Genomic DNA, 27036 nt, shown 5'->3' on the forward strand with positions numbered 1-27036 from the left:
AGGGGGGGGCGGGCCCCACGGCCGCCCTTTTCCCCCTCCCCTGGCTACGTGCCTGGATACCAGCATGGGTGCGTTGACGTCACGCCCAAGCCATGTATAGCATGGTACAAGCTTTGCTTGATTCGTGTTTTGTGCATGTTTCAGCTCTTTAGTCGCATTTGCACATAAGCAACCGAAATCGCGCAAAATCTGGAACATGCCAAATTTGTTCCACGCCATTTTTTTAAAGAAAGGGAAAATAATTGACAAAACCATAAGCTGTTTTTTTTTTTATTGTTTTTGCGCTTTTTGCGGAATAAATGCCTTACTCTTGGTTTGTTTAACCGCAGGGAACTATTTTTTTTTATCCAAATGTCACGCGATTTTCGGTTTGTTTTTCAAAATTACATTTCGATTTTTAGAATTGACGTACCCTCGGGGCAATTTTTTTTTTTTTTTTGAAGACTGAAATTTTTGCAGCATTTATGTTATAAATCTAAATGAAAAACAAACTGCTGCACGTCCATTGTGACCTTCTGAAGAGTAAACAAGTGGAAACAAAGTTGTCACACGTATAAGACACGAGGCGCCTACGGCTTTCAGATGTCTTGCCTCTATATTTTCTAGATAAAAGGCCTGTCCTTTTCATTTTTGACCTTTATCAATATTTTTCTGCCGTATTTCGAAGATCCGGCTGTTCTTTGCACAACAATCGTGTGATCTTACACTCTCAAGAGAACCTGCAACCTTATCATGGAAAGGGCACACCAAAAGGAGTAAATAAGAAACCTACGCAACAGTGACCTTTAACTGTGTAAGGCCGCGCCAATAATCGAAAATTACGAGCCAGAAACATTTCTTTCTTTTCTTTATTTAGTCGAATGATGCCAAATAATAAATAAGTATAAATACGGCCCGAAAACTGTCTTGGTTATAACGTTGAGGGGAAGAGAACAGGGATCATGGTTCTGCTGAAAGTATTCCTCGTACTTTGCTTCGTGGCGTACGGTAAGTCTTTTGCCCGAGCTACACTATTAACTTCTTTTTTTTTCCATCTGTTTCTTACTCCGGTTTCTCTCCGGTTTCTCAAGTAGAAAACTGAAACCTTTTGAGTCACCTGATGCGTACGCCGGTTTCAACAGTCAGTATTGAGAACTTATTGTCTCTTGAAGACTATAACAAGCAGTTTTCATCTCAATTCATGCACGAATTTTATGTCAAATATTTATTTTCACCGAAAACTATATTTTTCGGTAGCATTCTTGAAATAAAAGGGAGCGCGATCGGCAAGCTTTGCTTATTCTTTTGCTTTCGAGTTATTAACCATTGAAATGACAGAGCAAAAAACAAAGCACTGGGACTTATTTGCGACTTTCCTGAAATAGGGTGTTGCGAGGTTCTTTGTGGTTAATAATCGACAAGATACAATGTCCTTCGTTTTTCATAAAAGCTTGTATTTACAAAAAATCAAAGAGTTCATATGCTTATACAAAAAAAGGAAAACTTTGTTAAAGAAATGAAAGAAAGTAAAACGCATCAGTCACCATGTCTTTGAGTCCCTGTGCAGCAGTGTGTCTTGTGCTGTCGTTGTCGGCCCACGGTTGTGGCTGGAAATCAGGAGCGGGAGCGGTTGGCTTCCGTCGGCGGCCCCAAGAGTCACCGCAACCAGTGCTCGCGCAGTAGGAAGCCGGGCAGCGTAGGTTTCTATGCGCTGCCCTCGCTGGAACAGGCTGCTGGTCAGGCAGTAGGAGGCCGCCGATTGCCCTGGCCGATGGTGTCGTTCCGCTCTCTGCACGTTCTCTTCGGCCAGTCCTTTCACGCGCTCTCTGCACGCACTCTCAAAACTTCCCTTCTTCGTCATCTTCCTTTCTCCCTCTGGGCCGATCCATGGGTTGACTTGCACTTCTTCTTTTCCACATTGAGTCACATCATCACAAGAATCCCCCCTTTAAGTTTTTTTAAGTACCAAAAGAAATTACATACACAAAAAAAACAAAGACCATGATGATGTGCGCAAGTCCATTGCAGCCTAATAAGAAAACCCGCACCCACATTCTCACTTCTTTAAATGTACTCCACGCGAAACGAGTACTCTTGAGGCATCAGACCCCAGCGTAACACTCGGCTGTTAAGTTGTTTCTTCTTGTTTCGATATTGTAAAGGATGGTGGGTCGCCTGAACAACAAAATGCGTTCCATATCAATACACACGAAACTTCTCTATTACCCAGACCATGACCCAGGAATGTTATTGTCCTCATACCGACTTCGCACTTCATGGGTTTACTGTAATACCGGCTTGTCGCATTCTCTCAAAAAACTGCTTTAATGTCTCCATACGTTCTTCAATTTCCTTGCAAATACGCTCCCAAAAATGCATAACCCGAGGTATATTACTAGAAACAAATTCTAACGATAAATTATTGCAGTTCATTCTACTTTGCACTCCTCTCAATCGTAATGAATGAATCGTAATGAAGAATCATTTGAATCCACTACGCTTCTTCTAACGCTCGGTGATAATGCCCACCATCGTACCAAAGCACCTCATACGCGACGAAGAATTTCCTGGCAGTTCTCAATCACAAGGCCTTCTGGACCAGTTCGTCGAACATCTTCTTCATGAGCTCCAGGTGCATCTTGTCTGTGCCGTCGCGTATCCTGCGCTCCTCCTCCTCCATGTCTAGCCTTTTGACCTTGACCGTCATCTCTGCTTCAAACTTGGTCCTCTCAAAGGCTAGCTGCTCTTCGTCGAGCTTGAGCCTTCGCTCCTCAAGGTGCAGTTCTTTTTCCTGGATCATTTGTTCCCGGTCCACTTGCCTTTCAAGGAACTCCTGCCGTCCATCCTGACACTTCGTCTTGGCCTTTCCATTTCCGTGCTCTATGGTGTCCTCTCCGGGCGAGACGGAAGGGTCGGCTCCTGCCAGGCTGTAGCCCATGATGAACTCGGTCGGGACGCTGTCATGAGGATCTATCTGCGGCACGGGGTAGTTATCGGTCGGGCCCAGTGGCGAAACCACTGCTTGGGCCTCAGGGTCCCTCTTTTTGAGGCGCGGCCTCGGGTAGAGCACTCTGCGGGGCTTGGGGTACACCGGCTTCTTCATGTCGAAGACCTGCTGCAGCAGCTTCTCCTTCTCCAGGTACTGTTCGTGAGTGGTTGACCTGCTTTTCAAGTGCCCCTTGGCGTCGATGTCACTCCACTGCGAGAGCCGCAGGTCCCCCCCGTTCCCTGGCACTCCCGCCGTTACTAAGTTGGTTTAACCTACTCGGCATACTACCGTCGACGGCAGCGACGATTTCACCTTCCGCGTCAGACACCTCCTTCAGGGTTTGTTCGGTCGAATCTTCTGCTCCATGAATATTCCCCACAATAACGTCATACAGAGGATGGTTCATACATTTGACAGTTACCTGTCCTGTTAGGAACGGCGACACAAGGCGAATGTTTGCCTCTGGCAACATCAGACACGTCCCGTCCACTAAAAATACGGGACTGACTTTGCCAGTAAAATATTCAGATGCGACCAGTTCCCGGCGCACTATCACGGTGTTACTCCCGGTGTCTCTCCACACCTTTACTACTTTGCCGTTCAAAATCCCATCTGTGATTGGCATAAATTCCGACAGAATTGGTCTCGCCTTTTCAGTCATATTCATGGTGGGCGTTCTGAAGGCGTTTCTTGTGATTTTCTTCCTTCCCCGTGAGAACGCGTCCGTCTTACCAACAGGCTACTCATCGGGTTTTACGAAACATCAAACTTCTGACTTTCCGTTTTTTCCTTGTGGACATGATCTGGACTCGTGGCCTGACCTCTGACACACTTGACAGAATACGCGTGTTTCTGGCTTCGATTGGCAATCTGCTGCCTTGTGGCCCGACTTACCACACAAGAAACATTTTATCTTTGGAGCGGGTTTGCTGCCCTGCGCATCTTCCTTCAGAGAATCTAAGGCTACTTTTGCCTCCCTCCTGAAATTGGCCAGATTAGGCTGGCTCTGCGCCTCCAGGAAGTGGTCCGCCATTTCAGCCAACGCCGAGACGGTCTTACAGCTTCTTTCCTTTAAGAAGACCGCGAGCCTCGGATGACAATTCTGAAGAAATTGCTTCCCGACCATCTGGTCCCGAATCCCCTCATACGTTTTTGGGCATGCGTTCATACTGACTCAGCGGTCGAAGAACCCTTCTAGTCTTGCAGCAAACTGGCTCCCTGTCTCTCCGTCTAACGGCTTGCTCTCTCTAAATTTCTCGCGGTACCCCTTTGCCGTGTAACGGAACCGCTGGAGCAAAGCCCTCTTCACTCTATCATAATCCAAAAAGTCTTCAGGCGACATCCTACTTATGACTTCCAGAGCTGGGCCAACCAGGCACATGCTTAGAGCAGTCGCCCACTTCTCTTGCGGCCAATCTTGCCCCTGCGCTACACGCTCAAATCTCCTCAAATACGAGTCGAGATCGTCCCTTTTGTCATCGAAGGGAGGCATAAGCTTGTGAGGACTAGGAGATAGCGATATAGATGCGCGACGTGACCCTTCACTGCCATCTGTTTGTCCTATCTCGGTTGCGCTAGCCTCTGCAAGACGAATCTTTAATTCGATAATGCGTTGCTCACTTTCTGCCTTGAGGCGCTGTGCTTCCCTCTCAGCAGCCCTCTCTTCTCGTTGGCGTGCTCGCTCCTCGTCCACCCAAGACCTCAACTCCGCTCCTGCCAGTCCCAACTCAGTGCCCAAAGACATTAACTCTTTAACCTCCATTCTGATTAATTATTGATACGTAGAAAAACGAAGGAACAGAATATCTTGTCCTGTCGCGGACGCCAGTTAATTGTTGCGAGGTTCTTTGTGGTTAATATTCGACAAGATACAATGTCCTTCGTTTTTCATAAAAGCTTGTATTTACAAAAAAATCAAAGAGTTCATATGCTTATACAAAAAAAAAGGAAAACTTAGTTAAAGAAATGAAAGAAAGGAAAACGCATCAGTCACCATGTCTTTGAGTCCCTGTGCAGCAGTGTGTCTTGTGCTGTCGTTGTCGGCCCACGGTTGTGGCTGGAAGTCAGGAGCGGGAGCGGTTGGCTTCCGTCGGCGGCCCCAAGAGTCACCGCAACCAGTGCTCGCGCAGTAGGAAGCCGGGCAGCGTAGGTTTCTATGCGCTGCCCTCGCTGGAACAGGCTGCTGGTCAGGCAGTAGGAGGCCGCCGATTGCCCTGGCCGATGGTGTCGTTCCGCTCTCTGCACGTTCTCTTCGGCCAGTCCTTTCACGCGCTCTCTGCACGCACTCTCAAAACTTCCCTTCTTCGTCATCTTCCTTTCACCCTCTGGGCCGATCCATGGGTTGACTTGCACTTCTTCTTTTCCACATTGAGTCACATCATCACATAGGGTTTATTAGTCTTAATAAATTAAAAAAAATATTTTATAGGTTTCAATAATTTTTAATAACGTTGAACTGTGTCACCTTGACGATTTTTGGCAAATTAATACAAATGCAATATTTTATAGTCATTATTGCATGTTAATATAATATGTTACACACATTTGAAGTAAGGAATGGATTGAAAATCTAGCAAATTCCGGATCGAACTTGTCGAAAAATGTATTTGTTAGTTCCCTTATTTATTATTAGTAGCAAGGTACAAGTGGGGAGGAAGGGAAAGTATAGCTTAATTAAGGCAGTGATTTAATAAATGGATATAACTAAGTGGTAGCGTAAAGTAGACTTCTCTTATTGACATATACACGAGAAAACTCACCCGAAAATTGCAACGTTTCGTCTCAATCTAAGAAAAGACCAACTTTTGTTGCCGGACTTGACTGATGAGGCTGGGCTTCGTGGACCCCTAGAGTGCCTTCGCGGACCCCAAAGGGTTCGCGGACCTGTTCCAGCCACCGAAGCGGTCGAAGCACGCCAGCAATCGGGCCACCGCAACTAACCGCAAAGCTGCTTTTGTGTAAACTTTGAGTAAAGGGTTAATCTTCTTTAATCTTGTATAAAGAAAATAGAGATATCTGGGACACACAAAAGAGTGTACCGTTTAGTGGGGAGATCCTCCATCCTATTTTCTATTGTGCTGGCCGTAGAGCTGTCGGGAGGACGTTAGGTTCAAAGCATGTATAGTTCTAGACCTGGCATTTCAAAGGAGGCTTTAGCGACATTCACCAGGTGCTGTTTTCTAACCGGTTAATTTGTTTTAAAATTGCTGTTCGTGTCTTTTTTAACAACATTTTGGTGTGTCCGATGGATACTGCTCCTTTGAACACGCATAGACCAAAAACTAAGCGCCGAAATTTCGCTGTAGTATACCTTTAAGCTGTCACAGTTTATAAGCGGTGTACTCTTCCAAAGCGGGGCATCCCCAACATGTTGTATTGTATATCGCGCATTGTCTTAATAAAAAGATAGATGCGATATTTAATTAAAACATTTTCTCACGTTTCCTTAAAACTGGCCCATAAAAATTCTATGTTAAATTTACTTTCCCCCTCATTAATGAAAAAGAAATAAAGAAAAGAAATACATAGCGCTTTCTCTGGTGTAATACGATGTTTTGCTGTTCAAGTTTGTGTTTTATATTCAATATTATTTGTTTTTTTGCGGATGACTGGCAGCAAGGGGTCATTTACTGAGACACCCCAATATTTTTTCAGCTACGTCGCTGAAAGGACAATCCGAAGTAGACTCAAAAAGCCCGGATGGAAGCGCAGTTATGGCGCGTGACTCAGGTATGCATTTATTTGAAACCTCAATTTTTCTATTGGTCACTGATAGTTAATGACGTGGGTAATAATTGTTTAACTAATGTTAATTCACTGTTTACGAAATATAGGAAGATAGAGGTGTGCGGGTATTAAAAACCCAAAGAAGAATGTGTTTTTCAAGACTTCTTGTCTTACAACATGAATTTTGAGCAATAAAGTGCGAGGACATCAAAGCGCTTCTTATCAACTGTGAATGCGATTGCATGAATGTCGGTCTTCGCTCCCATAGCTCGTCTGCGGCATGCATATTGGCGTAGACGGCAACGTTTCACTACTGCCGAGGCTGCGGCCGACGACCGAGCACGCGTTCTCGTGAAGTGGCCTCTCCGCGCTGAGTTCGGCCGTGCAGCCTCTCCGTAGTCTGCCCGGCCAGGCTCTGCTGGCTCTGCGACCAACCGGTCCCTCTTACCGGCGGCCGGGCCGCTGCGCCGCCTTGGAGAGGGATCTCTGTGGGGTGGCGTTCCTTGGAACTACGCCGTGTGGCAGCCAATGGGAGCCTCGTTCCTTGAAACTAGGACGCGCGACAGCCAATGGAGGCCTATCTACCAAATCGCTGCTACAGATGATAGGGTTCGCTGCATTGGGACAGGGCAGTTTAAGTGCCGTTTCGTGCTGCTTCAAAAGCTCATAACGCTGGTTTGCTACGCGGTTCAGTTAAAGCTTTTCGCAATAAAAGCACATAGTGGAGGGCAAAATACACACCGTGAAATTTTCAAGGTACGCGATGACCATGCTTAATTTTGTCTACGAGCGGGCGCAGGCGCGGTGGAATAACCCCCGGAACAACACATCAACAGCATGCAGCTATTCTGCAGTCTTGTTGGCATAGAAGGAGATTGCTAAGCAGAGCGAAAAACGGTATATCTACCTTCTGCAGAAGTATGCGCCTTAGTTAGTTCAACCTCACAGCCACTGTACCTTAAGGTGGTTGACGCCTATTATATCAGACATGACTTTCCCAATAAAACAGGATATTTTCATAGTAGCGTTTTCTACAGTGCACTTCGCACGACTAAAATAATTTCGCACGTTCTGTTCATGCTCTGAGCAAATTGGAGCGTTGAACCCACTACTTACTACTTCATTGGTCAAATAAAGATAATTATGCGTACATGCACAGTCACATAGACCGACATAGAGAGTTAGAGGCCAACAAATAGAGATGAACATGTAGGGTTCATATTTCATCCTTTTGTCTTTAAGACTTTTTGTCTTTATTATAAGACCATACCGAAGCCTTCAGCGCTTATAAAATTCTCAATAGGTGAATCGCCAACTGTGCTTGAGTTCAAAGGGCACAATTGAACATTATTAAGGACATTTTTTTTTTCTTGGCGCTAAAAGTTCAAAGCAGAAATGAATGGCCTAGGCACCCCTTATATTCCATATGGAGCCGGCCGCAGAGGTCTTGGTAACAGCGGCACCGTTTCTACAAAGTTGATAGAAAATAAATCGGCTGGGACCTTTAGGAGAGCAGAATAAACAATGTGCGGATAATGTTTTCATGAGGTTTCCATGTTTGTAAATTACAAGGCGACTGGCGTCTTCATTTTAGGGAATATTGCAGCGAATAAAATTTTCTTACTAACTAAAACGTAAATTGGCTTTTCGTTACAACAATAATATACGGATTTAGATAAGGAATGAAATTATCTTGATTAAACTGTACTTTCCGATATATTTGAATTTATGGTGGAGGCTTTTTCCACACTGTTTTTAGAGATCAAGCAGGTTGATGAATCAATGTGCCATGTTCAAAGCTGCCTAGAGTGGCGACAAAGCACCATTCTTGGGATGATGTGATGTAAATGCAATACATTTTTATTTAATCTATTAAAACATGTGTATATTTTTATCGACCCTGTGTTAAGGTGTGCAACGCGAGCTTGCATCTTAGGGCTGTCGAGATAATACAAAGGACATAAATATATTTATTCACGCCGAAGGTATATAATATTTTATCTCTTCCCTGAACTAGTGGCCGCGAAACGTATTGGGTGTATTCAATTATACAGAGGTATCCTAAACCTCCAGTTTAGTGAAATGTACGTAGCGATTTGGGCGTTCATTTTTGCACATTTATTGTTTAGTGGTGTGTATTTGAAGATTACATTATGACTTCTCAGTAATGAAGTTTAAACAAAATCTGGCGTCTTACCGGTTGTTCACGTATTTATTAAATGTGAACGTTCACCGAGCTGGTCGCTGTCATTAAGCCTATTTCAAACTTGTCATTCTTTTCCAGGCACACTCTCTAGTGGAGGTTCAGCGTATCTGGAACTTTACATATATTATGATAAACACATAAAAAAACGTTTTGACACTAAACAAAAGGTGATAGAATATCTGAAACAGTTTTTAAAAAAGGTAAGTAAATTTACGCGCCCTTGCACAAGGTTAAAGTGTAACTTTAGAGATATTGTTGTGGGATGGCTAACTGAACAAGGCCACATCAAGAGCAGTAATGCAAGTTAAATAGACCTGCGGAATTTTCATAATTTCGGCTGCAGGCATCCAACACCTTGCTCTACTCAGTTTTTTTCTGGCATCAGATTTCAGTCTACTTTTCCTGCAAGGTTAAACAAAAAATGTAATTATTGTTACGGTTCATACGTAAAATATTTCCTTACTTTTTTCGAAGCTTCGCTTCTGAGCTTATTCATTATTGCACGCTGGCTTTGAACTATGGTGTACATCTTTCTTGTGAGTAAAGCTCGCTCACCAGAGTAGCTTCGTGTGCCAAATACCTATCTGAATGATAAATTAAGCATTGCGAATTTCATAACTAGCAAAGAATCGGGAAAAAACTGAAGTTGCAGATAAATCACCCATCAATCGATTTTATTCAAGGATAAACCTCGTTACTTTGGGTAAAAACGGAAGTTTAATCAAAATATTGCTGAAAACAGGTCATAAAATTTTAAGTGCACATTTAGGCCATGAATTAATAACAAAAATATATCCCAAGACGCACTTTATTTCGAAGTCTTTTTATTTGAGAAACGTTAGCTATCCATCTTTAAGATGCGAATGAAAGTGCCTTTGATTACATAGATCAATTCTTACTATTTTATCCTCTGAAAACCGAAATTAAAGCAACATTATTGTGTAAGGTCGAGTATTGCAACAATGATAGTGCTCAAGAAATAAGCAACGCGAAAAATAATTACTGAAAACTAAAGGCAAAAAAGGAAATTATGGTTGCCACGCGTGAAATGCACAGTTGCATACTTTTCTAGCAGGTAATATGGATTTTAGCGGTGCTTGAACTGATCATATATTTTTGATTTTCGGGTACCGCAACGATTGGCTCTGGAACCCCTTTATTTTTGTTCTTCATTAACAAACTTCTGCCCAACGTTTCTGTAAAAACAAGGCTGCATGCCGATGACTGCATATTCTAATGAATCGCGAAGGATTTTAGAAAGTAGCACCAGTGTAATAAAGATCGGACTTTTTAATTAATGTAGGCATTGCGGCAGTGCAGCACACGTTTATTATAAATAAAAAAAGTGTTTATATGTCTTACTCACAAAATTAAGCTGCTTTATATTAAATACGTATATTCTTAAAAATCTGAGCCTTTCAGAAATGTTAGAGTGCGGGTATGCAGAGCTACGTATAACCAACCACATTAGCAGGACTAAGCAGTTAACTGCCTGCTAAAAGCTGCTCGTAAGATTGGCAGCATTCATAAATATATAGGTAACGAACTAACTAAGTTGTGTTTTTGAGTGTAATTAGTTGAAGAAAATTTAGCCACGAATGCTTCGTTTTGTTTGTCTTTTGTGAGTGTGTTTACCTTCGCATTCACTTATATTCAGGGTGTTCGCGCCACCTCCGACCGCCATGACAAGAGGAGAGAAATAATTCTCGTTTTCCTATGTTTACCTTGTGTTTAGGTTGCTGCGGGACGATTCTTGGTTCATTAGTTATGGTTCATTAGTTATTTAATTATCTCGAGAAGAGGGACGCCGCCGACGCCTCTGAGCTTCGGTGATCACAGCTAAGCGTACGGTGCTAGTTTACTTCGATGTACTGCCGACAGATGGCTCAACGAGATAAACTCATGCATGTAGCACCAGGGGCGCGGCGGCGCCTCGACCAACCATCTCCGCAAAACGATAGGTGCCAACCGAGCCATTACGGCAAGTATAAATAGAAGCCGACACGGTGCTCTGGGAAAGAAACCTTGAACATCACAGCAAGCTGGAGAAAACACGAGATAATTGGGCATTACAGAGACTCGCGTTGTGCTGAGGGCAGCGTAATACAAACTTTCGGAAGAATGTCTGCCAAAACCAAGACAAAGGTCGGCGACCACTGCGGGGAAGCTCGGCACGTATCTTCGGCCCCTGGTGGACATAGATGCCCACGCCGATGCCTTTCCGTTCAAGAATTAGTCGAAAGCGTTTAGGAACTTGTAGGTTTTAAGTCGTTCTCATATATATAGACCAGATGGCACGAATATGTAGTCATGAAGACGCGCCTACGAAACCTTCGGCGGGTTATCATTTCCTTTTAAGAACAAGGGCTCTTTCCTTTCACTTAAGAGATCGGGAAGGCATGTCGGTCCCGTATAAATGAATTTCGGGAGGTACTGCAGTTAGTGCTCGGAGGCGAGACCTTTGACGTTCGCTCTACTCAGTGCGGGTCGTCAAAAACAAGCAAACATCATAGCCACCCGGAAGCAACATATTCCTCCCGGAAGGTCTGCCATGTTTGTTTTTTTTTTACCTGCGCAGGCCCTGTAAAATGCAACACAAACTTTTTGCAAGGGTTGCCCTTTCCTCGTCTACTCAGAGCTTCTATAACATATACACCTATTATGTCTTGCCGAGGAAGCAGTGCACATTATTTTTTTCCGCTTGTTTTTCAACTTCCACTTAAGCATTTCCACCGCCACCCTCCACGCCCCTAACAGGGCGGTTAACATTTCTACCTGTTTTATATTTTTTTCTTATTACCAAATAAGCATGGACACAGCATCATCCTATTCTGGCGTGCCCTTTTATTTACTAAGGACTACGATGAAAACACTTGATGCCTCGTATAGGTTGGTTATTATACTTTTGTTGTAGTTTTAGCTTGTACCGTTCACACCCTCGCAGTATTATACTGTTCTTAAGCACAAAATTATACCTGATGTTTCAGCGAATATTTAAAAACAACTTCCTTCTAATTGAGTGGTTGAGAAAACAATTTTCGGTAACAAACTGCCTGCCAGGATAGACACCAGGGTTGCAACAAACCTTCTAATTAGTGTAATATTTTTGTCAAATTTATTCATTACATTTTAGTTGGTCAAAATTAGAATATGCTTTCAGTTTGAATCTTCCTTGGCGTCATCAAAAACGCCGAAGTCAGTCAATTTAGGAAGAGAGGGGGGGGGGGGGGGTTTGGTGTGCGCAACAGTTTTTACTGGTGCAGCAAGCACCACGAAGCTAGGGTTGCGAAAATCTGGATGATATTTTTATTATCCTCGTTCTCGCGTACCCAGGCTTGTGCCTGCAGCATGAGCGTGGGAGTTTAGGGCTCTCCCACGCTTCACACGTGGTTTAACCATTCCTAAAATGGACTGATTTAGGCGGGACCCTAATGTATATTTTCCACTAACTAAAAGTTCATTTGTAACGTTTTTTTATAATTTGTTGTCTAATTAGTACGTTTTGTGAAATCCCGGATGTCCGCCGTGGCTGATAGTTTGTTCCCGAAATAAAGATAAAACATTTATAAATAAGTTAAGGTTCTTAAATCTCCAACTATTCATTTATGTATTCTTTTGACTCCACGAAAATGTTGAGTCATGTCACCAACTTTTGTTGGCTTGTTTGTTTCCAGGTAAATAAAATTCTGAAAACTGCGGAACCAACACTAACTGTGCAATTCAGTCTTCTGGGAGCCAGTCAATGGAATGTAAGTTACGTTTTCTATAATTGTTCTTCAATGCAGAAACTGTTCTTAATATCTTGCTTTCGCAGGAGGATCGCAGAGCCCTCACTGAAGACAGAAAAGCCCTAGATGCCCAACTTTTGATTGCGATACTTGAGGTGTATGGGAAGAGGCTTGCGACACGGCTGCACAAGAAGCAAAAACTAAATATAGATGCTGTGCTGTTTCTTACCACGTGAGTTGTGATTTCTGTTTTTCAATTGGCAGCAAAAAAAAAAAAAAGGCGATGCAGTAATTCTACAACACAGTAAAATAAACCCTTCCACTTTTTAGTTATGCACTGCACCTGATTTTATTATCTGTGAACGCCAAAATTCTGCCCAGATTCTTTCTTGCTATCATTGTCAAAACATTTTGGGAGATAAATGGGCTCCTCAAATTCCTCCATAAGAAGGTGTGGCAAGTTAAACGTGTATTTCTTATGTCAATGAAAATTAAATCAATAGTGTATATCAGTCACGATTATAATGCAATTAAATGCAAAGGTGCAAGCGAGCTGGACAAGAAAGGCCAAAATAATCCCTGGAGAAGGGGAACAAGAGGGACAAAAGACAAACACAAATCACCAAACACAGCGTTAACTCCTTTTGGGCAAACCACCCCAGGCTATCATCGTATATTTTGGCTTGAGCAAAGCGCTCGACAGTGTGCTCGACCACTCTGTAAATTGCGAGTATATTAGATTCGCGTGTCATCACTTTAATGTTTGTTCCTTATAAGATTTGTTAACAAAGTACAAATTAGCAGGCGTGCGTTAGACACTTCTAAACTTATACTTACAACAAGAATCTCGTTGGAGAGTTAATTATTTCTACTTACGGCGAGAGCTCGACGGTATGCAATTCAGAAAAAAGCGTTTCATTAAAAAAATTATTTTTGCTATGTGATACTCTGCGCGACTAAACCACGTGATATGTCATGCAGTACCACAGAGCAGACTACATTTATTACGACTAAATATATTTTTAGCTCCGGTATTTGACAACTCTATTTATTGATTGTAGTGATTGGCTCTCATGAAAGTATTGTGGGAGAGTGGTGACAGGCTGCCATCAAAATTGCGTGGGTGATATTTCGTGCTTGATTGAAATTTTTTGACGAAAAATATTTCTGAAACCCGGCGTGAACGGTAGCCCGATCTTTGAGGACCCGGTGAAAGTTTCACGAAATCGCAGCACCGGGGAAAAGCAGCACAGCACACATCGAAAGTCGCATCAAAAGAAGCATCGAAAGAAGCATCGAAAGCAGACGCCGATACGGAGTCTGCTTTCGATGCGAGCTGCGCTGCTTTCCCCCGGTGTTGCGCTTTCGTAGAACTTTCGCCGGGTCCTCAAGAATGAGGCACCCGTCCACGCCGGGTTTAAGAATCTGCTTCGTCGAACAACTTTAATCAAGCACGAAATATCACCCATGGTACAGTGTATTAGATCCACTACTATTTTATGGCAGCCTGCCGCCATTGCGCCGTCCGCCATATTACTATGATGGCTAGAGATAATATAACTCTACCAAAAAGATGGCTAACCGTGGCCGCATTTCCCCATAGGCGAAGCTGGTCAAACGAGATCCTGCAAATAGACACAGAGATCAGTGGTCGTGACCCTTCTCGTGACCTTCACGAGTGTACTTGGTGACGCCACTGGTGACGACACTGTTGACGTAACCGGTAACCCTCGTGACGTCACTTGTGACCCTCGCGATGTCACTCGTGATTCTCGTAACGCCACTTGCTACATCATTATGGGAAAAGTCTCAAGATGCAACGTGCGTGATCCTCGTGACCCTTGTGACGTCACGTGTGACGAAATTATCGGGAACGTCCCGTGATGAACAATCGGGTCTCACTCGTGACCCGTGCGTTGCATCATGGTATATTCCTCATAATGCAACGCGTGGGACCCTCGTGACGTCACTCGTGACCCTCGTGATGTCATACGTCACATCATAAGTGACGTCATTATCGGAAACGTCCTATAACGCGACGCGCGGGTCACGAATGAGACCCGCGCGTTGGATTATGGGACCTTTCCCATAATGCAACGAGCGGTTACGCCAACGCCGCTCAAGCCGGAAACGGGCGCCTAAGAGATGCGCTCTAAAATAAATATAAGATTTAAAACGGGTTAGCTCGTGACCTTTACTCTAATATTAAGATGATAACTGCCCATTTTATACAGAAAAATATAATTTTACCTTGATACAACTAATTTTGTTTATTTTAGCAATATTTATTCATTTTGACTATTTATATCTATACTTGCGCACCGTTTAGGAATTATGCAGGAAGACACATCACTGCAAACCTCAGACATACATGTACATAACAAGGAACAAAAACTTCGGCAGAGGCACTTAAGACTGCTCACGTGCAGGAATGCGAAATCATTCCTACACGCAGCGTATTCATACAAGCAGCTCGCTACGTCTTCCCTTAGCACACGGCGCTCCAGCGGTGACATCACGCTCCCCCACTGCGCAGGCGCTGCGAACCCTGTCTGCTTCACGAGGGCTTCCATGACGAAGCATTCGTTGCTGTGCTTTTCTTTGTGTCTTATTTTTGGAGCGCGTCTGCTTTGACCTTGAGCGCGCTCGCCCGCTTCCGTGACGAGGCATCTGTGTTGCTGTGTCGTTTTTGTGTGTGTTTTATTGGGAATGGGAATTTTGGTGCTGTTTTTCTCCTACAGACGGTTACAGAAAACGCCGGCTTTGCTACATGGGACAGTTAATACATTCGCATTAAATATATAGTTTTCAGAAATCAAAGAAATGAGCTCAACACATATTTGTGCCACCATGTCAACAATTTCGTAACGAAGCCAGGAAGACGTCGATTCAAGGCTAAAGTGAAAAAAAAAAACTGTGAGGCAGTGACAGGTGCCTACTATTTAAGCCCCGCGTTGATTAGTTAATTTTATTTGAACTGTTTAACAAAGATTGGTAATAGCAAACTTAACTAACTTAGTTTATTTTAGATTCCGGATCCAGTATACAAGTTTTTTATTTGCTTGAAAATATTATCCTGTGTTTGGTAGCAGTGTTTCGAAATGGACATCCCCATTCCATTCCAATTCCATTTCATTCTGGGGAATTAGAGCTTCCGACACTTCCATTCCATTCAACTCCTCGGAATGGAGACACTGGGCCCATTCCCACTCCTAGAATGGTTGAACTTCACTGCTCCATTCCTCTAGTTCCTAAAGGTAAAAAAAAGGCCAGTGAGAGTAACGTTATGTTACTAAAAAAAGCAGTATAAAGCTGTTAACGTCATCAAATGAAGATGTGTGCCCAAGCATCCTCAGAGCACTCATTCTCTTAAGCCAAAGGGTCGACCACTGACTAAGTAGAATCGGTTCACGGCGCCAGCACAAGGGGCTGTACCATCATATTATAAAACCTGCCTTGAAACGTAAAATTTTACGTTTGCTGCGCATTCAGTTCATTTTTTTCTTATTTGTGTTCCGCACAAATACGAGAAGATCGGCAGGGTTAAAAGCAGGGAGTCGAACTGGTCATTATTAGGGTTCGGTTCGGGTTCGGTTAGGGTTCGGTTCGGGTTCGGTTCGGGTTCGGATCGGGTTCGGTTCGGGTTCGGTTCGGGTTCGGTTCGCGTTCGGTTCGGGTTTGGTTCGGGTTCGGTGCGGGTTCGGTTCGGGTTCGGTTCGGGTTCGGTTCGGGTTCGGTTTGGGTTTGGCTCGGGTTCGGTTCGGGTTCGAGTTGCGTTAAATTTTGTTCCGGTTCGGTTCTCCTTCAGGAAGGCTTTTGAAATAACGGTTCGGTTACCAATTCCACCAAGCGCGAAGCAGCACAAAGCGGCTTTTGGAAGAAAAGTACACAGCTCCCGGTCATTGAGTAAAAAAAGAAGTTTAATATAACTTCACCTTCATTGACAAAAAAATTAGGTCGTCAGAAGCCGTTGTGCAAAAATGAGGACAGCAAAACAAATATTATATGCTTCAGTTCATTTCGTGATCTTGAATATTTACCCAAACACCTTTCTAAACAAATTACGTGGTTATACAGGCGATTGGATACAGTACCAAAGCACAGTATTCGCATGGGAAGTCAATCAGACAGCACGTACAGTGAAACCGTGACGGCAGTACGCACCGTAATCGAAAGCTACCCACATAAACGTATTAGTCGTCGTAGCCGTTTGTTTAGTCAAAATTGAGCCGCTGACGCCACCGTTCAGGCACGTAGCCAGGGGGGAGGCCATGGGGCCCGGGGCCCTCCCGAAATCTTCCATTTTCCATGGGTCCTCCTTTCCCCCTCCCCCTCATACAGCATTTTGTCATAGGTTGACCCCCCCTGAAACAAAATCCTGGATACGTGATTGCCACCGTTGCCAATATTTATTCGACTTCGCGCCGCCACCAACAAGAAAATGCGGCTAACATTTTATTACCGCCGAACCGTTTTCCAATAAACTGGTAACCTCCACACAAAATTACGGTTCTGTTTCTGCTCGGGCTCAATATCCAATGTTTGATTTAGCTTCCAGTTACCTTCCGGTTCAGTTAGAAATTAAATTTGCTCTGGTGTTCGGTTCGGGTTCGGTTCGACACCCTGGTTAAACGCTGCATGTTGATCGCGCATAATTACAACAACCGCTTTGTCGCGTCTCGCGGCACCATAAACGACACCTTGTCTCTCTACAGTTTGGTTGCATGCTCCACCGAAGGCACTACAATTTCACCATCGAAAGAGCATAAGCCAGTAAAACAATGAATCCTTCAATACCACTATTGCAATGATGCTGTTTTAAGAGCTACTTACCACGCGATAGCGAATTGCGCCATCAGCCGGTAGGCCGTAGATAAAAATCGACACAGCTCGCGTAAGAACCGAACCCACTCCGTTCCCCCTAGCCGCTGCCACCCAGTCCATTCCAATTCCATTTCGAGTCGTGCAAGTGCGGAATTATTCCGGAATCACTCCAAGTCCAAAGTGGCAACTACGCAACACTCTTTGGTAGATGTCTTGTCTAATGATCTTAAATATTTTTTTAATATAAAGAAGCCGTAAAAAATAACGTCTTTTCATATATTCATTTTTCTTTAAAAACTTTTGAATGAACACTTTTATCTTTTATATATATTTATTTATTTATTTATTTATTTATTTATTTATTTATTTATTTATAAAAAGCAATGAAACGTTTTGAATCTATCATATTCTTTCACGAGCCGTGAGTGACTGGGGTGATCTACCGCCCTCCCCTCTCGCTATTTTGAACTCATCCGAATTTGACGCATGTTACGGGATTCGTGTTTTTGTAATATACTATTCGCTTGATATTGAAGTTGGATTAATTGTCTCAGAGTATTTCGTTTTTACTTGTGCTTATACAGCCTCAATTTTGTGTGTACACTGAATATCATTCTTTTATTTGTGTAATACCATTGACGGGCATCTAATAAGTTGTAATAAAACAAAACTAGGTAAACCGTTAAAAACGTTTGGCATAGTTTTAAATGTATTAGTTTTTCGTCTTTTTATGTCTTGCAGGTCACACATTAGAAATGTGTCTGTGAGTGAGACTGAAAACACCAACCGCAACGATATTGGAACCAGTAAAGGGTACGACGTTCTGACAGGTATCCAGATACATTTTACGTTCTACAACTGATGTTAATCATCTCATTGATTTATTTTGTGACCTACATGTGGCACCCGAATATCTTACGTTTCTATTTACATCTCTCAGGCGTTGTAGGACGAATCGGAGGTATTTGTCTGAAGGAACATTTTGTCGCAGCCGCGACGGATGGTGGCAAATTCCAAGGTGTTAAAGGCGCCGCTCGCCAGCTGTCTTTTCTGTAAGTCAGCAAATTTCGTACATCAACTGCACGTTTAAGAAGCCCTTGAATGTATAACAGGCGAATGTCTAGGCATTCCAGTTTATGGCATGAGACGAACGCTTAAGACAAACGTCTGCTCTTTCCGTCTAGTACTAGGGCATTCAAGTAGTAGTGTCTCGTAATTGATTTTTCCAGAAAAGTTAGCAAATTGCAGCATGACAAGGTTCAATATATGCAATATTTTAAGGGAAATGAGTGTGAGGCCGAGCAACATTGTGAATGTCATCGAAAGATCTTTGCGATACCTGGTCCGACCAAACGTTTCAAACATTAAAATAGCCCTATTGGAAAGACCAGTTTAAACTGGTAACCAGTTCAAACTGGTACCAGGTTCAAACTTGGATTTTGCTCCAGTCTGATACTGGTTGAACAGGTCACACTGGTTGACTGGTCATGGTGGTTGAACTGGTCATACTGGTTGAACTGGTCATGGTGGTTTAACTGGTAACCAGCGGCTTATTGCCACTGGTTAAATTGGTTGAACTGGACAAACAAACTGTGCATACTGGTCTTACTGTGAAACTGTGCATACAGGTCTGACTGTGAAAATATGTATACCGGTAATACTGTACCACTGCGTATACTGGTTCACTCCAAGCAGTTAAACCAGTTAAACTGGTAAAATTGACAACACAGGTCGTAAACGGATAAAATTCACTTTTTTCCACAAAAAAATACACATACTTCAGACCACAAATTTGAATATAAAAACATATTTACAATTAAAAACAATTGTCATGATATTATTCATTATAGTCCGAGCCGGTCGGCGAGATATTCCACATCTTCTGGAGTGTCGGGGTTCCGGTGGTGGGCAACATAGTACATCAAGGCATCTGAAATAAGAATAAAGATAAGAAATTAGAGCCATGGCAGATTTATTCGCGCCCGTCTGTTCTAAAACGGTATGTAACTAATGCCACGAATAAAAAATATGCACTATCATGAACAGTATGAGAGGGAATTTGGAAGCGTGCGCCAACCGTACATGTGGTGCCAGTCTAGCGGCAATTAAGTATAAACCGCATGTAAGCGATTTGGCGAGCGACAAGAGAAGTGACGACGATCCGCTTCGCTGTTGCTCGGTCACTCTCGCGACGAGACAAACCGCATAAAAGCGACGGCAGCAAGCGACCAAGGCGATGAGCGACGATTTCTAGAAATCCAAAAACCGAGCGACGCGACGACCGACCGCGGGAAATCTCCGTCGCTCGTCGCTGATTCTCGTCACTGTCACCGTCGTTCGCTTAATTGCTTAGATGCGGTTCAGCCTTTACGCAAAGCAACGCCCAGGAGCGAAAAGATCCTGTTGTTACCCCCTTCCTGCCTCCCCAGTCTGTCGTCCGCTACGCAACTCGCAACCACTACGGTAGAATATCTCTGAAGCTGCATACACACTGGCGGTTGTATTACTATAGTTGTTCCAAATCGGGTTGCTGAAACGTTCAGTTTCACATGCACCTGATTATGAACATGAATCCAAATGGTCGAGCCTGCTCACCATGGCTCGCTGGCGCGGAGGCAGAGGCAGCCATTGCCAGCGCCGCAATGAGGACGGAGCTAATTCCAAAAACGCCGTTCTGGGACTCAGCCATTTCGCCCGCGAGCGAGTGGAACTCAGGTGGAGGACGTCGTCAGTCACAAGAACCATCGGCAGAGGCAGCGCTCAAGGCTCCTGCTAACTATCTTATACAAACACAGCTTGAAGACAACTTGTAACCTCCCCAAGCAGAACAGCGGCCCCAAACAACAAAGATCCAACCGGCCCAACGTGGGCCCAACCGTCGCGCCAGATCCGTTTTTTTTTTTTTGGTTGCCGGAGCTGTCGTTGACGCCGACTGGCGCTTCGAGCGGGCGCGAGGGCCGCGCTGATTGGCCCGCGCGCTCCCTGTCCTGGCACGTGAGCACCTCTCCCTTGCAAGGCACCCAGGGCACCGGCGCATTCCAAGGGCCTGACTCATACTGCCACATTTTCCCGCGCTTCTGAAACATCACATGAGAGGCTCCCTGCCTCGGCCTCGGGCAATTGCTCTGGAGCCTGGAAGCGGCTTCTCGGTGCAGGCGAGGGTGGATAAAGGCCGTGGTAAAAAGCGGGAAAATTATAAAGTCCAAGTGGGAACGATTGGCCGGCAGAGGGTAATGAACTTCTATGAGACGATTGCATCACAGAATTCTTGACCTGTCACGAACTATTGTTGCAAGCTAGCTGTACATCGTCAAAATAAGGCTTTTATTTGGTCTACTAGTCTGTTATGCGACATCTGCATAAAGAAAATGTTCTGTAAAAGCCAGACATATTCTCTGCTGTGGCAAGGTTCATTCTAGAAACACATATTTGCCTTTAGAATAAATCTTGTTCTGCCAATTTTTTATTTATTGTGAGTTATGTGGAGTGTAAAAGCCCAATTCGCTCATGTAGAAAAAAATGGTCATTAATGCGGTTCTCCCGCTTGGGAGTTAAAATTAGAAACATTAAAACCAACTTGATCCAAATGAAAAAGGCCAATGATACTGGATTCAAAAGAAAATGGATATTGTGCGCAGAGAGCGATGAAAATTGGGCCGCATCACGTGCGATGAGCGAAAGATGCATTGCGCACGATCCCGTCTGCCGTGGTTATCAAGGCCTTCAAGAAGTGCGAAATTCCTAACGCTATGGTCGGCACCGAAGATGGAATGCTTTGGGCCGTTGACAGCGATAAGGAGTCGCCCGACAACCATGACGAGTGATGCATACTGCCCCACGACCGCTGCACCGGACCTTCGCCATGATGACGACCTTACCGGCGAGAGACAGCGCCGTTCATTTCATCGCAAGATTGAAGCATTCGGAATAAACCTTTGTTGTTTCAAGTGAGAAAAGTTTTATTTCTGTATTTAACCTACAAAATCGGGCGCGAGTAACAATCGAAGTCATGGCGCTTTTTTCATTTTTCGGACCGCGAGAAAAGGGTGCACACGTTACAATCGAGGGCGCGTTATATTCGAGTAAACTTGTCCCATCACCCACATAAATCATGGTGCAGCAGTTATTAACGTTTTTATCTCAAGTTTTGTAGAATTTAAACTGGTTTAACCTATTTTTGGGAAGAAAAGATTAAAAAAAAACTCTTTAGGAATATCTAAGTATGTATGCTCTTTTTTGGATTGAAGAAGTGTTCTCTAGCTAAATAAATAAAGCTGACCTTTCGTGTGGGCATTAATATGCCATGAATTCAGTTCCAAATAAATTAATTATTTGTAGTACCATGTCGCCCTGTGACAATCGCGAGATGGTAGAACATATATGACAAATAAATAGCTTCAACACTGTTAACACAACCTTTTGTTGCGACTTTATTTTGCACAGTGAAGGTTACGAATGACTCTGCGCTATCCAATTCGCACACCCCTACAAATAAAGTGAAAAAGAGAGGTCAATCTGGTAACCAGTTAGGCCAATCTGGTGACCAGTTTGGTCAATCTGGTTACCAGTTGGACCAGTTTGGCCAGTGTGGTGACCAGTTTGGTCAATCTGGTTACCAGTTGGACCAGTTCGGCCAGTCTGGGGACCAGTTTGGCCAATCTGGTGACCAGTTTGGTCAATCTGGTTACCATTTCAGCCAGTGTGGTGACCAGTTAGGTCAATATGGTGACCAGTCAGGCCAATCTGGTGACCAGTTCGAAGGCAATCTGGTGACCTGTTAGATCAAAATGGTTACCAGTTAGACCAGTCTGACTACCAGTTCCACCAGTTTGATTTCCAGTTGGACCAGTCTGACCAGTCCAAATACCAGTTTGACCAGTTTAAATACCAGTATGACCAGTTAGATTTTCAAACTGGTCTTTCCAATAGGGAGGTGACGGGCATATTCAGAAGACAGAATCCAATGTCCTGATTTTTACATCGATTAGGGGCGTTTTTAGTACATGATGACGGCATGAGTGATGGTTTTCTTCCATCAATTGTTTTAATATACAAGACAGGCACGTAGCCGGGATTTCGTTTTGAAGGGGGGGGGGGGGGGAGGGGGGAGAGGCGGCCCGAGCGAAAATAAAATATTTCGGGGTGGGGGGCCAGGGCCAAATCCCCCCCCCCCCCTGGCTACGTGCCTGACACAAGGTAGGGAGGCTGGTACCAAACCGGAATCGAAACGCATGTCGCAGTAATGTAAACACTGCGACTCCCCGCTACCAAAGACATTTCTCGTTACCGCCCGTGCAAAGAAGATGATGATGTCCTTACCTTGGAACGATGAAGGCATCCTCCTAGCCCACTGAATCTGGAAGGGTACCAAGGTGACGAATAGCTCCTATAGAGATGTCAATAGATACACATTAGCAGTAATAATTACCCCCAAAGTACTGTAATGCATGAAATGCACCATTTAAGAGCATTCGTTTAAATTTGTTTTAAAAAAAAAGATTACACAGCCGCTTCGAGGAGCGATGAACCCATATAAAAATGTACTATGGTCGGCTATAGAAATTTCTTTGTATGGTCGGCTTGAGCTCTTTGGCCCAATTAGCTAAAAAAAATTTGTATGGCTCTCTTTAGCATTTTTATAGTCGTCTTATATGCCTCTTTAGCTTTGTCTATGGTCCTATCACTGTCCGGCTATATAGCGATCGTTAGCTTTTCTAATGGCTGGCTCTCTATAGCCAGCATGCTATAGCAACCTATGGCGTTTCCTCTGATGTCTTTAGCCATTTATATAGACTGCAGTGCTAAAGAAGGCTGTATCGGTTCTTCTATGGCTCTCTTCAGCCAGCACACTATAAAAAATATTTTTTTTAAGTTTCCCCGAATTTTTACCGCTACATGGTAGATACACATACATCACTCAACACACAAAATTCACAGAACACAAGCAGAACAAGTTTGATGAATCATGCTGACAATGCAGTGATGAAATGCAGTCCACTGGTGCTGAAGATTTCACTCAAGCGCTATTGCTAGATTGCAGTGTTCGGTGCCAGTGTAATCTATTTTCACTTTTCGGGGGTAATAAATAATTTTAATCGTTGCACAAATACTTCAATATATTTTTCAAACAAACAATATTACTTGCTTTTATGACTCGTTGCAACGGCAGAGAACATATGCTGGTTAAACATATAAAATAGCGCAAAAATGACAAGGACAAGAAGTATACAAGACAAGCGCTAACCAAAACTCAGTAGTCTGCGCGGCAAGATGTCGAAATGAACAAAAGTTCCCCTCAGCCACACAGTCAGTGCAATACGTGTAGTACAGGACACGCAACAGGTCATAAAAGAGCTGGACTTGGCGCCGGCGTTCAGACCTCAGTATCTTAGAAATCCGCTTGACGTGGCCAAAGGACGGTCTGACAAATCCAAAGAAAGTAGATACTTCCACGGTATTGTGTAGTTGAGGGGAACTTTCATTCATTTGGACGTCTTACCACGCAGACTACTGAGTTTTGGTTAGCGCTTGTCCTGTGTACTTCTTGAGCTTCTCTTTTTTGCGCTATTTTATATGTTTAACTTAGATGAACCTAGCCCAACAACGTACCCTAATTAACATACCTTGATTCATGTTTTGTCACCGGTATTGCAGATATTTATTCTTGCTTTAATTTTCTAACCTGAGGCGTTTTTCCTCATAAAGTAAGTGCCGGTATTGATTTTCTATAGGCGTGTAAAGAAAATTGATTGGTTCTTAGTTTTTAGACTTGGGGCCATAAAATTTTCTATATTCGAATAAAGAGCATTTATCGGTTCCCAGTCTTTAGACAAGGGCCATATAGTTCTCTGTAGGCGGGTAAAGAAATTTTACTGGCTTCTAGTCTTTAGACTCGGGGCCATAATTTTACAATAGACGGGTAAAAACACTTTATTGGTTCCCAGTCTTTAGACACAGGGCCATAGGTTTTTCTATAGCCGGCTGAAGCTGTATTTATAGATTTCTATGGCCGACCATAAAGGGCCATAGGGGTGATAGCCTGCCATACAATTTTCGATAGAAGACCGTAGACCATTTTTGTAGGGGTTAAGACCCAATCTTTTATGAATTTACGGGAAACTGCCTTGGTGCATTGGTCACATGACATCAATTTTTCCGCTCAATTTATTAGATAAACTGAATTGGTGCATCAATCACGTGACGTCTGGTCATGTGGCGTCAATGACGTCAAGTTCCCCCGCTAAATTTGGCGGGAAATGTACAGAAATCTATGGATGGACAAATTTTTAGATTTGGTGGTGGGAGGAGTTTTGTTAAAAATCATTGCATGCTTTAAGTAAACTTATTTCCGTATCAGATGAAAAGCGACCAGGAAAGGCACCAGTTGCGATTCTTCATAATGACAAAGGATCGGAGATGGTTGAAAACATTTTAATCGCAAGAACCACTTCCTCTTGTCGCCTAGTCCCCTGAAATTGTCCTCAGAATGTTTTGGTTATATTCAATAATGATGGATATCTCTCCGCTGTCGAGTGTTTTTTATGGCGTCAGTAATATTGGCCACAGCAAATTTCACTGGTTTTGGCAGACCCCCAAAGAGGTTTTCACAGAGCAAATGCAGTCGTTGCACAAATTGTATTGAAAAAGAGGGTGACTCTGTAGAAAAGTGACAAAGTGTCGGCCTTCTGTTGATGTCACCTTTTTATAAATAAGTTATAAGACCTTCGAGCTTGAATTCCGCTCATATTTGAATAACCAATCATCACAATCTATGGCGAGAGCCTAGCTAGGACGCAATTTACGAAAGCATTTCTACTTAAAAATCGGCAGATACTCTTAAGACTGCCCTACTGAAAAAAACCATTTGAAATTCAAACGGGTGGCAAACTGGTAAATCAAACGGGTGCAAACTTGTCGACCCGTTTGGATCAAACGTGATTATGGGATACGGGTAGCCGTTTGAAACGGTACTCGCTCGAAACGGTACCCATTTGATACAGGTGCCCGTTTGATACCGGTGCCCGTTTGATACAGGTGCCCGTTCGACCTTGCACGTGACCACACGTTTGAACGTGCCATTCGAATCGGGAAATTATGCACTATCCCTAAACGGGGATCGTCTGGTAGGTTGGTTATCTTAAACTTATTTAAGACGTTCCGAAACTCATAAAACTATTTATAACATGGAGGAAACACGTAGAACAAATGTACTCACGTAGGTGCTTGCAAATGAACAGGAAAACAGACACAAAAGATTGTTTTCAATTCTCCTCAAAGTTTATTACGTCTTCTGTAGACAAGTACAAACGTGCAAGCGATCTGTGAAATGTGAGAGGCACTCTAAGCTTTTATACAACTGAGAAGATAGCAAACCAAACAAGAACCGAGGTAATTCTAGACTATGAAGGTAGACTTTCGGGAAATTATTCGCCCGGCTGCCGCGAGAATAGTGGCTGCATAATTATATAGATAATTTGGAAGAGTACGAGTAGAAGAACGGTCAATCGTTGCCAAGAAGTAGGTTGCAGTGCACTTACCATAAAAATAGCGGACTTGAAAGATGTAATCCGTGGTATGTGTCGACACGGTCAAAGCAGGACAACCACACAAACACAAATGAGAGGGAACGGCTTCTTGGAAGTTTCAACACGATGTGGCGCACAAGCTGTCATTTGCCGAACCCAACCAAACCGCAAGAATTCCTGACTTCTTTGAAGAATTGCTTGTTGCTGATATAGACGTAGGACTTTTCGAACACTGATAGCTTCGGTGCACATCCAATACGTTGTCGAGAGACATCCTATTAAGACCGCAGGGTTAGGCGACAGATCGAAGCAGGTGGACGCGCGAAGTTCGAGCTAGAACTGACAACAAGCAGACAAAGAAAAAAGCGGCTGCTAGGCGCACCCTTCCGGATCTCGATGCTTATCAGCGTGTAGCTCGCGCGCGGCTTTTCGGGTGACAAGAGAGGAGGGAGGGGCGAGAACCACAGGGACAGCCCTCTCCCTCTCCCTAGGCATTCCAGAAAAATGCGTTTTTGTAACCTCGGAAAAAAAAAAAACATAAAACACGCGCGCGCATTTTAGCGCGTTTGAATCTTGGAAATGGCGGCGGGGCGGCCAGAAGTTCGGTTTGCGCCCGAGCGAAGAAAGTACTCAGCGCGAGCTCGTAGTTTTACTGCTGCAACGGCGGACGTGCTCTCGCAATGCTCGATGTTCTTGCAGCCGCGTGTATGCGTTCTACCTTCGCTGCGTCTTGAATTAAAGTGAAACGGAGTCTAGACGTACATTCTTTCACGCGGTCGCGTCTTCTGCGAGACAGATTCGAGCTGAATAAGTAAATTGCGGCAACAAAGTTTTACAAAGCTTTAAAGTTCTGTTAAAAATATCGGCTCACCAACGTCGCGCGTTCACGTAAAAAAAAAAGTGTTAGTTTTAGTTGCAGTATAAGCGAACATCAGCGCAATTGAAATATAAATATAATTACTTGCATTACGCGGACGATCTGAAATCGATGAGGCGGCGCTCCCAGCCTTCCGAAAACATTGGCTGCCACGGCTGAAACGCTAGGCGTGCCTACGCCGC

The 27036-nt window shown here is 43.7% G+C and overlaps 1 protein-coding gene across 1 annotated transcript in view; it reads left to right on the forward strand.

The window, feature by feature from the left end:
• Nucleotides 1–941: 941 nt before the first annotated feature.
• LOC120846288 (venom metalloproteinase antarease-like TpachMP_A) overlaps nucleotides 942–27036 on the forward strand; it is a 39082-nt gene continuing 12987 nt past the window's right edge. The window contains exons 1-7 of the mRNA XM_040218001.1: nucleotides 942–987; nucleotides 6623–6697; nucleotides 8979–9100; nucleotides 12575–12649; nucleotides 12715–12860; nucleotides 18194–18282; nucleotides 18393–18504. Coding sequence (XP_040073935.1) covers nucleotides 942–987; nucleotides 6623–6697; nucleotides 8979–9100; nucleotides 12575–12649; nucleotides 12715–12860; nucleotides 18194–18282; nucleotides 18393–18504 — 665 coding nt within the window. The remainder of the gene's footprint in view (nucleotides 988–6622; nucleotides 6698–8978; nucleotides 9101–12574; nucleotides 12650–12714; nucleotides 12861–18193; nucleotides 18283–18392; nucleotides 18505–27036) is intronic.

Source organism: Ixodes scapularis, unplaced genomic scaffold (genome assembly GCF_016920785.2).
Source record: "Ixodes scapularis isolate PalLabHiFi unplaced genomic scaffold, ASM1692078v2 PGA_scaffold4__175_contigs__length_147842914, whole genome shotgun sequence".
Lineage (NCBI taxonomy): Eukaryota > Metazoa > Arthropoda > Arachnida > Ixodida > Ixodidae > Ixodes > Ixodes scapularis.